This window comes from Biomphalaria glabrata, chromosome 13, assembly GCF_947242115.1.
Source record: "Biomphalaria glabrata chromosome 13, xgBioGlab47.1, whole genome shotgun sequence".
Classification (NCBI taxonomy): Eukaryota; Metazoa; Mollusca; class Gastropoda; family Planorbidae; genus Biomphalaria; species Biomphalaria glabrata.
This window is the reverse complement of record NC_074723.1, coordinates 37,822,019-37,836,925: the sequence shown is the minus strand read 5'-3', so window position 1 is coordinate 37,836,925 and position 14,907 is coordinate 37,822,019. Positions and strand designations below refer to the sequence as shown.

General features: G+C 35.5%; 1 protein-coding gene across 1 annotated transcript; it reads right to left on the bottom strand.

Moving 5' to 3' along the window:
• Nucleotides 1-1,563: 1,563 nt before the first annotated feature.
• Nucleotides 1,564-14,135, bottom strand: LOC129922279 (uncharacterized). Its single transcript, XM_056007572.1, has 8 exons — nucleotides 13,743-14,135; nucleotides 10,997-11,143; nucleotides 9,899-10,858; nucleotides 8,990-9,132; nucleotides 7,033-7,186; nucleotides 4,815-4,880; nucleotides 4,598-4,657; nucleotides 1,564-2,941 (listed from the first exon to the last, which is right to left on the bottom strand). Exons 3-8 carry the CDS (start codon nucleotides 10,023-10,025, stop codon nucleotides 2,919-2,921), a joined length of 573 nt encoding a protein of 190 aa, XP_055863547.1. The 5' UTR covers nucleotides 10,026-10,858; nucleotides 10,997-11,143; nucleotides 13,743-14,135; the 3' UTR covers nucleotides 1,564-2,918.
• Between the last annotated feature and the right edge of the window lie 772 nt (nucleotides 14,136-14,907).

Below are 14,907 nucleotides of genomic sequence, written 5' to 3'. Positions count from 1 at the left end.
GAAGGCTCCAAATCTACATCAATAACATTTAACTCAAGATTAGTAGAAGAAACAGTCTTAGGCACACAACTGTGTCAACTGTTCTTAAATGATCTTCTTAATTATAGAACAATATAAACAACACAATATGACAACATGCTGAATTTTTACATTATGGAATTAGATACCTGAATCAACCAAGTCTTATCTAGTTAAGATTAACCAAGAAAACTGAAGCCATAGCTGAGTTTAAATTAACCTTACATACACATAGGATATAACTATCTTCTTTTTTGAAAGAATGTCTGTAATATATATGATGTCAAATGAAGCTCAGAAGATTATAATAATATGTGAGATGATTATTTTTTTTACCATGAAAAATTTATTAGATTTTGCAATATTTAATTTTTGTAAACCAATTATTCTTTGAATTTACAGATGACAAAAAAAATGTTAAAAAGAAGATAATCTTGCTAAATACATCTGTCTATCTACCCACCCATTTTTATATTTGCTAATTGCATTTGACAAACAACATGAAAATAGTGCAAATAAATGTGAACATCATAAAGGCCATCTGTTTCTGTGGCCTATGGTTATCGAAGGTGTCATATGGCCAGCACAATGACCAACCCTCTCTACTTTTCCCCAACTAATGTCAGGCACCCATTATAGCTGGGTGGACTCAGAGGTGCTCGAAGATCCAGAAATTAAAAATCCCAGTCTTCACCAGGATTTGAACCCTGGACCCTGGTTCAGAAGCCAAGAGCTTTACCACTCAGCCACCATGCCTCCAAATATTTCATTGTACATTGTTCAAATTATCCATGCATAAGTTAGGTTTGCAAAAACGCGGGCACGTTGCCCTGCCTCATCGTGGCGCCCGCGTGGAAACGGCCATTAGAGGAAGTGGCTATGCTAAATGGGTAGCAACACAAGACTCCCGTGGGGATGCCCACGGGTAGACGAGAGTCCACCCATTGTACGGGCGGGGTTGTAAAAAAGTCCCCACGAACACGTCCCACATCCATGCGCTGTTCCTCAAAGGGACCGTTACATAAATGGCGGTTCCTGCACAGCTAGCTTGGTACAGCGAAGGAAAATGGCGGAGGCTCCCGGTGCCCTCGGCCTTCGGCCATGTGCAGCCAAGCATGCGTCGGGGCCAAAGGCATTGGAAACAGCAATGTTTTACATAGGCATTGACTCGGGTCTCTCTCAAACAGAACTGTGTTCTCACAGGTTTTTTTTTTTTACTGTTTGACGTCCAAACAGGTTTTTTTTCAAACTTAGAGCTCGAAGAGCCTTCGGCTCAGCTCTTGGACATCAACAAGGTTTGCAAAAAAGAAACATTAAAAAAATAAATAAATTCTTACCTGAATTGAACAGCTGTTGAGGAGCCTGAGAAATTAAAAAAATGAAACAATACTGAAAGAATCTTTTTTGTTGTTATAAAATTGGTTTCAACCAAAATAACAGTGAAAATATATTGTGAATTTTTTTTACATAAGTTTATTTATAACTATTAATTTTTTTTACAAATATGTAACAAATAAAAATCAAACAAATCTTACATTACTAAAACAGAGACAAATGGGCTGCTACAAAGTTTTAAAAATAATGTAAAAATATTAGTAATGCTATATGTATGTGTGTATGTATGTATGTATGTGTATATATGTGTGTGTCTGTGCACACGCATGCGTGTGCATGTATGTGTAATTTCTCTTTTGCATTTCCTTGTATTTATGTATACATAAATATATAGTGTTTTTGCTTTATTGAAACTTGAAACAGAACATTATGCTAGTTTAGAAATTCACCTAGATGCATGTTTAATATTTAAAAAAAGGGATCAGGCTAAAAGCAGCTGTCACATCTTTTTTTTTTTTAAGCACATTTAAGGCCATGGTGAAATAAGTTATTCAATAGCATTTCTAGTTTCTGAGACATTAGCATGACAATAAGCACAAAAAGTAGCTTTTTAATATTGGTGCTGTTAAAAATATACATGAATTGCTGGCTTATGAATCAGAAGGTATTGATATACGAAAATTTGTGTATGATTTAGCTAACTTAAACAATGCTAGGAGGATTCTATCAGCTTTGAAGATATAGGATGATGAATATGTTGTATTTAAGCAAAAAAAACTTCAAATTTCCTTTTGCTTTTATTTTAGTTGAACAAAAAGGAATTATATTTTATTAATATCAAACTTCCGCGAGTGATATCTTAAACAGCTAAAACCTTTCCTTCAAACGTCCTGGTGAAGAATCAGTGGATGGACGTTGGGCTTATATTTGTCAAGTGGCTTCCTTAATATAATAAAAACACACACTAGGTAAGTTGGAAAAATTTAACCCAAAATCAGACATGATTTTCCATTGCGCACATAAAAAAAAGTTTATGGTGAGTAAAACATTTAGCATCATTGTGAGAAATAGGAACTAAAAATACAGAGGACTGCTCTGCGTCGTTCTAGTTTTTCCAGCCAGCTTTTTGCCCTGAGCTCTTTTTGCGGTCTGTACCAAGGAAGAATAGCATAATTTGTTGTTTTCTTTCAGCTGGTTATGCTGGGTTAATGTGGTAAACGGATTTGTGAATTAATTAGGGGCATTTAAAGACTAAGAGGGCCTGGTTTAGAGTTTTATAAAGATGGGAGTAGTGTCTACAAAGGGGTGGGTTTATTTATGCCCAAATAGTAATCATCTTCTTTTTTGAAGTACCGTCTGTATTTATAAGTACCAAACATGGGAAACAGAAAAAGGATGAGAAAGTTGATTTAAAAATCAAAACAAATATAGCTTATAATCCTTTAAATACAAAAAATAATTTCACCTGAACCGACATTGAATACTCTTTTCCAAATGTAAATTAAAATGCCAGTACAAACCAAATGCAACAGCAATCAAGAAAGTTGAGCAAATTGAAATGACCATTAGGATTTTTTTTCCATTGAGCCTAAGAGAAAAAAAAACAAAAAACAATATTATAATTATGAAAAACATTTAGAAAAAAGTAAAGTAAAAAAATAATAATTCCGAAATCACAATATTTGTCTTAAAATCTCAACAAATCTATGATACTCTTCTAAAAACCAATTGTCAGTGTACTTATATTATTCTGGCACCAAGTCTTTTTGTGTGCTGACTCCTAAAACACAATTTTGCTGCTGTATTGCTTTTAGTTATAGACCCTTGTTCTCACTATGATGAATGTTGGTTTGATGGCTCTATAATGCTACCTTACACACTTTTGCTGCTGTATTGCTTTTTGTTATAGACCCTTATTCTCACTATGATGAATGTTGGTTTTATGGCTCTGTAATGCTATCTTACAGTTCTGTTGGTTTTGTGGCTCTATAATGCTATCAGTGATACATATTGGAAATCACACACTTACGGTGGCACAGGAATTCACATATTTGGGAACAACAATAGCCAGCAACCTAGATTTAGACACAGAGCTGACAAAAAGAATAGGAAAGGCTTCTGCAGCAATGGCAAAACTCTCCAAGCATGTGTGGGAAAATACCAAATTGACCACGGTAACAAAAATCCTTGTCTACAATGCCTGCATTCTGAGCACACTTATCTATGGCAGTGAGAGCTGGGCAACTTACATGCCTCAAGAACACAGATTAAATAGCTTCCACCTACGCCGCCTGCGACGCATAATGTGCATCTTCTGGAGGGATCATGTCACCAACCAGAAAGTTTTGACACAGGCCAACATGCATAGCATCTATGCTCTCCTTAAACAGAGAAGACTATGCTGGCTCGGTCATGTCACTCGTATCATCGTATGTCAGATGGAAGAATTCCTAAAGACATGTTACACGCTGAGCTTGCAGAGGGAGCCAGACCCATGCTGCGTCAGCCAAGAGAAAGAAAAAGAAATCTGCCCTGTCAGCTAGCCCTAGGACAGATGTATATGCATGAACTGTGGCAAACTCTGCCGCTCTAGAATTGGCTTGATCAGTCACTCCAGATTCAGCACCATCTCAAGACATAACTAAAGCCAGTGACTCATCTGGGCACATCCATTGTCTTGAGACAGAAAGAGCTATATATATAATGCTATCTTGCAGTACTGTTGGTTTTGTGGCTCTATAGTGCTATCTTGCAGTACTGTTGGCTTACCCTTGTTTAATGTGAGTATGCAAACTGTTACTACAATCTTGCAGCAGTTTTGATGCCATAGTTTTGTACAATAGTATTGCAAGGATATTGCCTTTTGCCTCTCTAAAGGGACTGAACTTTAGGCTTGTATTGGAACTAGAGGTGGCTCATGTTTGTTATTTTTATTATCATGTTACTATCTAAAAAAGGAATGTGAGTCCGTATCGTCCTTACTACTTCTGTGAAGAATGCTGTGAAAGGTACACCCATTGTTTTAAGAGCATTTTATATAGTGATTCATTGTTAATACACTTTTACATATAGTGTGATACATTTGCATCACACATGAAAGTCACCACATGAGATATTACAATGAATTTGCTATCACCTTGTCCATGATTCATTATGAAGCATGAATGTGTACTAGAATTTCCGGGGTCTAAGAAAATAAGGTAAGGCTTAAACATAGATTTAGTAGATAAAAAGTAAAACATACCATCAGCATTAGTTGAATAGGTTGGGTCAGTGGTCTCATTAAGTCTGGTTGTGTTTGAGGCTATGAACAAAGAAATTGAATAATTGTGTTTTATTTTAAATCAAATATCAATTAATTAATTTTTTTTATAAGTTTGCATCATTACAAAGTTGAAACATTATGGCTTTCATTTTTCTAGCTTACTACATAGACTTTCTAGATAAAAAGTAAAACATACCATCAGCATTAGTTGAATACATTGGAATTGGATTTGTAGTCTTGATAAGTCTAGTAGTTTTTGAGGCTATAAATAAAGAAATTGCAAGTTTCTGAATCAATTTTTTTAACTATAAAAAATGTATTCCAAAATAACACTATTGGTGCAAATATCTTTTCAATAGTTTGCTACTGTTTTTATAATTTAGAGAAAAAGAATATAAGGTTCCAGTTTGTTAAAGGTTCTAATGATTCAAATGCTTTTTTGCTATTGCCAGCTTTCAAGCAACTATCGCTTATACTTCGCTGGTCAAAGATTAATTTTTCTTTTGTTGACTTCATTTTCATGCATATTTCTTTGTTGGTTGAACTGCATTCTTCTGCCAGAAAGGGATTCACTTTTTTTTTTGTTTTTAGTTCTCTACTTCCATTACATAAATCAAGGATGTTTGTGTAACCCATGGCTTAAGTTTCCTTTGCTTTGTTCCTAGGATCTCAGAGGCTGACTTGTGCAATATTTTTCTGATAGTATCCATGAGTTAATATCCTCATGTACGGTTTAAGGTTGAGAGTTCAAATTTACTAATGCTAGGTCTGGGTGGACTCAGAGGCGCCCCGAAGATCCAGAAATTAAAAACCAAAGTCTTCACCAGCATTTAAGCTACAGGACCTGCGGTTCAGAAGCCAAGCACTCTATCACTTGGTCAAGCCAAGTCACCAATTCAAAAATCATAAAAAAGATGTTGGATTTCTTTTCTTTCTAAATATCTTTGTGTGTTTGATGCTGTAGACCAAGGTAATCCATGTTTCTGTTTCAAGGGCCAACCTGTGAATGTTTGTATGTGGCTTGGACAGGAGAAGATTCAGAGGTAGAGCGAGAGGCAAGTTGGGGTTTTAGTGTGAGTTTGTTTTGGACGTTTTCAATGTTTGTAAATAATGTGACCTATTTTCAATGAGACTTGATACTTTACATGTATATGTGTTGATCTGTACTATTTCAAGAGCATCACACACAAGTATTCAATTTTTTATTTCAGCTAAAAGTGTTGTACTAATATATTAACAAATGTTTTTACTTTTCAATAAAAAACAAGGGTGAAATTTGTATAACTGTATATCTATTTTTAAGTGTCACTGTATTCTTAAGTGTATTTACTTTACCATAAATAAAAACTTATTGGTGTGATTAATATCTCAGCCAACCCATACCCTCATGTGTTGTTGTTTTAAACTTTTTATAAAAAAGCCAGTCAAGGAATGTATTTTATAAAAAGCTAACTTATGTCTGTTTTAGAGAATACTTCCAGTTGGCCCCCTTCAGTTGTAGAGTGACTATGGTTCATCTCAAACACTTTTTCATGTAGCTGTGGAGTCCTATTTTGGAGAGACATTCCCGTCCACAAATATTGCAGGTTAAGGTGACTTTCAATTAGGTGGTAGAGGAGCTGGCCATTTTTCACATGGCATGCTTTTCTTCCAGAGCTGAGGCCCATGTTTTTTTGCTGTCCCTAGTGAAGGCTAAGGCTATGTCAATGGTCAGTATCTATGTTTGCTGATTTTAGGTCCCATTTTGTTACATCCATGTAAAGGAGGTGGGAGCGACCAGTTTTCAAACTCAAGTGGCCCACAGAGAATAATTTTCAGGATGCGATTGTCTTCCATCCGGCGAACATGTCCAAGCCAGCGCAGGTGGTGTTGTCTGAGGACTGTAAAGATACCTGTTCGTGCAAGAAGGATCTCTTTCTTTCCATGTGATTTTCAAGATTCTTCGGAGAGAGCGCAAATGGAATGAGTTTAGTTTTTTCTCTTGCTTTGCGTAGGTGGTCCACGACTCACTGCTGTACAATAGCTTACTCAGAACGCATGCCTTGTAGACCACCATTTTAGTTGCTGTAGTGAGCTTCTAGTTTTCACAAACTCTTGACTTGAGTCTAGCGAATGTTGAGGCAGTCTTCTGTAACCATTTCTCCTCTTCTAGAGACAGGTCATCCTAAATTGTGGATCCAAGATAGCAGAATTCATTAACAGCATCCAGTTTGTTATCATCTATGAGGATGGAGGGTGATGTTGTAGCAGGTGGTCCCATAACTTTTTTTCTTCATGCTAATTGTTAAGCCATACTCTTTACAGAGAATACTATATATATGTATATAATCTCACACACAAAATCTGAAGTAAATATACAAAACTAAACTATATGAGTAATAAGATATTCACATAAAGACTGTTCACAAAAATACCTTGGTCCTCCATATTTAGTTTGTTTTCTTCATTCACCGGAGAATTCACAAAGTAACATCGCAAGAAAGGTAAGAGCTTTGAGAATGTGTCCAGGTCCAGACTTGTGTTAACTGTAATCACTTCCTTGGTATTAACTGAAGGTCTTTCTTGATTCTGCAATGAAAACTTTTTTTTATAGATGTCTAATTAATACATTAATATGTGCATAAAATCATATTAATGTTTTCCTGGCTGAAGAATGAGCACTTATTGAATTCATCCTAGTAGCAAATAGAATCAGAATTGTGCTTATCTCTTTGTCTTTCTTAGTGTTATATAAGTTTGCTTTTTTTTTTTTTTTTTTTTTTTTTTTTTTTTTTTTTTTGTATATGAAGATTTTGGTTCAGTGTTTTATGTATAATTGCTACTTTAGTCTTCTATCCTGAAGGGTCTTTCTAAATTAAATGATTCTACTAATGGTGTTATTCTGACTAAATGTGAATATTGATTTGTTATGAATCTCACTGCACTATTTTGTGTCTCTTCTTGTTTCTAAATGTTTTTTTCTTAAGTTGAGGGGTCCCAAACAGAGGATGCATATTCTTTTAACCCTAATCAAGGATAAATAACATTTGAGTTTGTCTTTATTGGATTTGTAAAAAAAAAAATATTTTAATAAAAACCTTTTGCTTTGTTTGATTTTTAAAAATTTCCTCTATATGAGGTTCCATGATAATTTTTCATTTACTATAACACCTAGGTATTTGGAGTTTTTAGTCCATGTAACTGATTTACCTAGATGAAGATATGTGGTATTTATTTGTTTTAAATTTTTTATTACTCTTAATAACTGACATTTTTCTGGGTGGAAAGACATGCTCCAATTAGATTTCCATCTCTATAATTCATCTGCAAATAATCTGACAAATGCAACTAATGCAAATTGGTAATTCATTTATGTAAATTATACTAAGACTGTTCCTTGATGTACACATGAGTTGACTGTTAATGTTGGTTTAGAGCCATTTAAATATTACAGTTTGTTCTCTACCTTTCAGGAAATCCTGAATCCATTGATGTAATGAACCAGTGATGTTTTATTTTAAAAGCTAGTTTCACTGATTTTGAGTTCCAACCCAAAGGGGATAGGATGAATAGAGGTGTTAAGAGTAAATCAGATAAGCAGAGGTGGAAATAAAACCTCTTAACATAATAAAACTCAAGAATTAAAGAGGAGCTGAATCTAAAAAGTAGATTGTGTTGATAGCAAGAGGAAAGTAGTGATTCTAATTGGCCACTAGTCAGTCAGTGGCAGTAACCAATAAAAAAAAAAAATAGTTCACAGTGAAATAGCAAAGAAAACCTATCTTATATGTCTATGAAGACACTTAAGATTAATTCTGCAAGAAAATTCTCAATGTTACAAAAAATGTCTAGACTTTTTTTTCTATACTATGTTGCTCTAAAGATGTTCAGGATGGGACTACATTAATTTCTGGTATTACATCTCCCGAGTATGCTATTCTGCCTCAACGTGGTACCTGAGTGGAAACGATCATTTGAGGAAGTGATCAGGCTAAATGAATAGCAAAACAAACCTCCTGTGGGAGTGTTCAAGGGAATGCAAGAGCTTTCCCATTGCACTGAGTGGAGTAGAAAGAGAGCTCACACGTCCCTGTCAATAATCCATGCGCCGCTCCTCTGGGACCGTTACACTAATGGCGAGTCCTGCACGGTTAGCTTGGCACAACAAAGGAAAGTGGCGGAGGTTTCTGGTGTACTCGGCCTTCGGCCAGATAAATTGGAAATAGCAATGCTTTACATAGGTATTGACTTGGATCTCTTCCAGACAGAATGGTTGTTCAAGAAGAGCCTTCAGCTAAGCTCTTTTGACAATCAAACAGTATTACATGTACCTATAAAGATGTTATTCATTGACCAAAACCTAGGCTAAAATGTCAATCAAAGTGTACTCACCATAACATTTTTCATACTTTCGCTCACTTTGGCTGCAACTAGATTTGGATTCAATGATTTCAATACCAGATTCTCTGTCAGGTCCAGTGAACAGTGGAGAGATAGCTTACTTTTGGCATTTCCGCTAAGGGAAATCTGAAAAACTAAAAAATGTTATATACAGTTAGGATACATATTTAGTAGAATATACAGTTAGGATACATATTTAGAAGAATAAAGAAATAATTTTGTGAATAGAAATCTCAAAACCAAAAGTGTAGCTAGAATGAAACTGTTATAACATGTTATAACAAACATAGGCTAGCCAGGAATAGTGTAGTGACACTTGAGACACTTAATCTTGGAGACTTAATGACATATTCCCCTGGTAAATAAATGTTTTAAAGTACTTTGAAGTCTTATCTAGAATGCATAGTTGAGAACTTGCATGTGTGTTAAGCAGTCTTCATTTAAAGCACAATAAAACATGGTAAGAAACTAGTTGTTTGAATTAAAACTAAATAATGAAAGTAACGAGGAGTGAAATAGTGATTCTATTCATCTGGGATTTCTTTGTATGTAGATAAGTCTGAAAAATAATGTATTTTTTAAATTTTAAAATATCCAGCTTAGGGTCCAAAATTCTTGGTGACTAATATAAAAAAAATTAATTTACCATAGTTTATATACTACAATGTATCTTAGTCATCAATAGCACTAAGAGTACTAAGTTTGTGCAGGAGCTCATTTCCAGCTCTGGCTGGATAACTGGCCATGTTTTACTCCAGCAAAGCATCATTGAAGGATAGTTGCCTAATTTAGGTATAGGATGGATTCCTTTACTGTCTAAAGCTACAGAGTGTAGTAATATTATCAACACACACAGCCTTGCATCACATCATTCTCTACAGAGAAATAAGCTGATTTAACCTTTCGACCCACATGCAGTAGCTTCAGAATAGCAATGAATCTTGAAGGGCATCCGAGCTGAGATAGAATTCACCACCAGCCATCGTGACTCACTATATCTCACTGGTGAGATTGATAAAGTCAGCATACAAATCAGCTACCTGCATTTTTCCTGCATATGATGCTATTATAAGTATTGTACTAAAAGGAAAAAAAAAAGTCCTATCTTAAAGGAAAAAAGTACATTTAAATATTTTTTTTAGCAAAATAGTTTTATGTTAGTTTTAGAAACCAGTTACACAGAGACGCAGTACTTGTTACAATATACTGATAAATCACACTTCATTGAAATACATGAGACAGCATTTTAACCATGTATTTTGCAAAGTTTCGGCTGTCAGAAAGTGTTGAATAGTGTTAGATACTTATAAATGTTCTCAGATCCAAATAAAAAATTATGTTGGCTTGCAAACTGTATGTATTACAATGGTGCTGAATCTTGTTTGCTCTAGGGGCCACATGTGTGCAATATGTGTGTCACAGGTCACACAAAATTGTGGTGTTCAATGAATTAAGTCTTTTCTGCTTCATTCTGCATAGCGAGAATTTCAAGTGACCAGTTAAGACCTGTCACTCGCTGGATATGGACTATGGATCATAGTTTGAATATCAGTGATACATTTGATTCCACACTGAATGATTCAAAACATTACCATCAAGTCCCTAAAATATTCAGTAGACAATTGTCTACTGAATTGTACAGGCCTGGTAGTTATTTAGCATTAAAAAAGTCTGGTTCTGTTTGTTTTTCTTAGATATAAAGTTTAAGACCACAACTGGAGGACAGGGAGGATGATGGTGGTCATTGTTCAAACTTGGCACCATCCTCACAACAGTCTTCAGTAGTTTCTATTTCTTTTGAAAAAATGTATTATCCTTTTGCAGGAGCATATTGCTGATTTATCTTGGCTAAGGATTGACCTGAAGATATAAATTAAACTTTGAAAAAATAAAACACATTACAACAAATTATACTTTAGATTTGAAATTACTTCACTTAATAAATAATTATTAAATGTAGAAATTCATTTAATCCAAACTCTTTACTATTTTTCTTACCTAAGTTAAAGCAGCTAGAGGTCTTTATTTTCAAAGTTAGTCTCCTGTACACTATTTGACAGCTTATTGTTATCTAGGTAAGTTGGAATAGCTCAAAGAGTTACATTTTAGTTTTTATTATAGAGCCATAAAACACTGGCTTCAGATCTGAAAATTATAAATATAAATATTGATTAGATCAACAAATTTATTTATTTTTTAATTTTCTAATTTCTAACACACAAAAACAGTCATAAATCAGATCTAGATAATGCTGTAATGAAGGAAATCAACATTTTAAGCTAAAATGTAAAAACAGTGTACCGGTAACAAATCAGATCAATCAGTCTATGTGCATATATATAATATTGTAATGAAAGAAACCAGCAGTTAAAGCTCAATCAAAATATAATCAAAAATATTTATACATCGTTGGCCTCCTTCAGTCGTAGAACGACTATGGTTCATCTCAGAGCACACTTCCTCATGTGGCTGTGGAGCCCTATTTTAGAGAGACACTCCCGTCCACAGATAGCGCAGGTTAAGGTGGCTTTTGCTTCGGTGGTAAAGGAGCTGGCCATTTTTCGGATTGTGCGTTTTTCTTCCTTATACAAGTAAGTAAGTAATAACATGTTTTCTAAATATCTGAAATCTCAGAGTTAGAAAAGTTAAGTTCCCCTTTTAGACCTTGCTATCTATAAGGCAGATGATGTTAAGGTCATCTGTTTCTTTGGCCAATGGTTTACAAGCAGTGTGTCATGTGGCCAGCACAACGACCAACCACCTTAACTTTCTCTTTCCTCCACATGTGGCTGGTGAGATCTTGGATGGCTGCCTGGTCGTGCGGTTTGCGCGCTTGGACTGTTGTTCCGATTTATCGATGGTCCAGGGTTCAAACCCTGCCGCTCCCATCCCCAGTCATCCTGTGGGAGGTTTGGAATCTTCAACTCTGAAGGAACACCCAAAACATGTAAAACATTTAACAAACATGTGAGCCCGGAAAGTTTGGCTGCACAATGGGCAGGTTATTCCAGCTGGAGCTAGCGTCATTGGCCTTTGATTTTTTTTTCTGACGCTATTTTTCTCCCAGTGATGTTCTAGTGCCCCCTGCAATATGTGCGCCAGTTTTATGTGCTTCTGTCTCCAGAGAAGCTTTGAGGGTGTCACTGAAGTGTTTTCTTTGTCCACCTTGTGAGGGCTTTCCTTCCCTTAATTGGCCATACAGGAGTCGTTTAGGGATGCTGCAGTCGTCTACTGCGCAGATGTGGCCTTCTCATCACAGCTGGGACTGCATCAGGATTGTGTGCATGCTTTGCAGGCCCGCTCTTTGAAGGATTTCAGTATCTGGTATCTTTTCTTGCCATTTAACATTCAGTATTTTTCTGAGATGGGTCATGTGAAAGTATATATATACACACTGTCCAGGTTTTTTAGGCATAGAGAACTGTCGGGAGGAGGACAGCTCAATAAATCCCTAGCTTTGTGTATGTGGAGATACCCATCTATTCCAAACATTTTAGACATTCTGAAATAGGATGCACTAGCATTGGCTATACATAGTTACTAATGATCTTTTGCAGATAATTTTCAGAGCAGGCATTTAGGGCACAGTTGTCAGCAAATAGCAGATCCCTGATTACTGCTGATTTTTTTTTTTTACTTTGCTTTGAGCCGCTTCAGGTTGTATAGGCCACCATCAAATCTATATGTTATATTTATCCCGTTTGTATCTCTATTTGTGAATGCATCTGTCAGCATAGCAGAAAACATAATGCTGAACAGTGTGGGTGCTAGGAAACAACCTTGTTTTACCCCATATGATACTTTAAAAGGTTCTCCACTTTCCTGAACACAAGCCTTCATGCCATGAAGGCATGAATAATTAAGTAAATCTATATAGATCTACATCTTATCTAGACTCTGTATATAAAATCTATAGATAGGGGCACATTTCATATAAATTCCAAATATATATGCTAGAACTAATTCATACAAGAAGTGCTTTTTCTTGCCTAGTGACTATAAAAGTGCCATTGATTAGAGAATGGAATGGGTTGCCTGAATCAGCCAGGAAAACCAAAGAGTTAGCAGAGTTTAAATTTAAGTCAATAATAATATTAACATGTATGACTGTCAGACCTGTCACTATGACTAGATTCTCTAGACTATACAAATGAAATGTGTAGGTTTTGAAGGTTTTTGAAGATGCCACTGAATGTAAAAAATTATCCTTTATGATGTCAATAATGAGTCATTGAGTGAATCATGATTGCTTGAATGGCAGTGTCCAATGATTTTGAATTTTAGAACTATTCAACTAGACATAGATTCTAGATCTAGAATTCTAGATCTAGATCTATTTCTAGAGTCTAGAGAGTCATTAGACTGCTTAAATGCCGGCTTACTTAACTTGTTACTTGACTTATAGTTATAGATCTAGATCTAAGTATTCTAAGTGTCTTAAGAAGTTAAGTTATGGTTATTAAATTCATTTATTCTTTATATCTACACTAGTGACTAGATTCTAGTTCTAGATATAGATCTATATTCTTATATAATAAATCATATTAGTTTTAGATCTAGAGTCTAGATCTAGATCTACATCTAGATTCTATATTTAGACTTAGATTATTTATATCATATATAAATAATATAATTATAATATAATTATATATATATTATAGGCCAATATAGGGTAATTTCCTCCGCTTTTAGCAGCGGAGTCTAGACTAAAATCACTATATATTTAAAAAAAAAATTAACTTACCTGCTAGTCTATGTCACTATGTGACAGTATGTGTTGGTGTTGATATTCTATAGCCAGACAATCGTACAAGGTGCATTCAATGTTTCGATAAACAATCACCGGGCAAACGGAAGCTGTCCAGGTTAGCACGAGCTTCGATGCTAATTTGTTAATTAGCTAAATCTAAACGGGGTAAATACGCAGTGGTTATCAAACTGTTATATAGATCTAGTAACTTAGTAGACCAAAAAAAAAATGTTTTCCCCATAATAGTCAGAAGTTTTCCGTCAGAAAGTCATTCTCATGTTACATACTACAACATACGTATGAACATGTGAGAGGGGCTGTAAATGTAGGCACAAGCCCAAGCTATTGTGACTGTCATAAATACGATCATTCTCTTGGGTAGAATTTCGTATATATACACCTGCTCTTGAGGACTTAGTATATTGGATATATTTGGTACCGCTGTTAAGCGAACGTAACTATATTTCTATGCATTTTTGTAACTACTATGAAGTGCAGAATATTGTCATTGAATAAACGTTATGTCTTGTCTGCTTCAATTCGGATTCTAGTCAATTCACGGAACTATACTATTTGTGTTTGTTACGTGTCAAGTGTGACTCCAGGCAGCACGAAGCCAGCATTCTACAGCATTCGCGACACATTGATTGTGATACAAGCTTCTACATCTTAGTGACCAGCCTTATGTGTAATACTAATACCACGTCAAAAGGCCAGTTACATTGAGAACCTCGGCTCTAGATGGAAAACAAAAAAGTATGTTGGCGCTGCCCTATGTCATTTTTTAGTGGGCTTTGGGGGGGGGGGGGGAGGGGTTGGGGGAACACTGCTTCTGAGTTGTAAAGAGCTTTCTCCTGGCGACGGTAGAGCAAGTTAAAATAAGCCCAAAGTAGGAGGAGACACTGACCGATAATGTGAAGAACAATCGAGGCTGCATATTAATTTTTATTTGGGGGTGGGGGGTCATCATTTTTTAACAGTACTTTGCTGGGATGACTTATGAGGCTGATGGTGCGATAGTTTTGACAGAGTTGTAAGTTGCCTTTCTTTGGAAGGGTTATTATGAGTGATTGGGTCCAGGGTTTGGGCCAATCTCCTGATTTTCAGATCTTGTTGCAAATCATATAGAGTGCGTTTATCATAGTTTCTCCTCCCGCCT

Coding starts and splice junctions, on each gene's coding strand:
- LOC129922279 (XM_056007572.1), bottom strand. CDS start 10,025: ATGCTGACTTTATCAATCTCACCAGTGAGATATAGTGAGTCACGATGG. Junction 9,133..9,898: donor TACTGCATGTGGGTCGAAAG/GTTAAATCAGCT, acceptor AACATTTTTTAG/TTTTTCAGATTTCCCTTAGC. Junction 4,881..7,032: donor ACTAAATATGGAGGACCAAG/GTATTTTTGTGA, acceptor CTTTATTTATAG/CCTCAAAAACTACTAGACTT.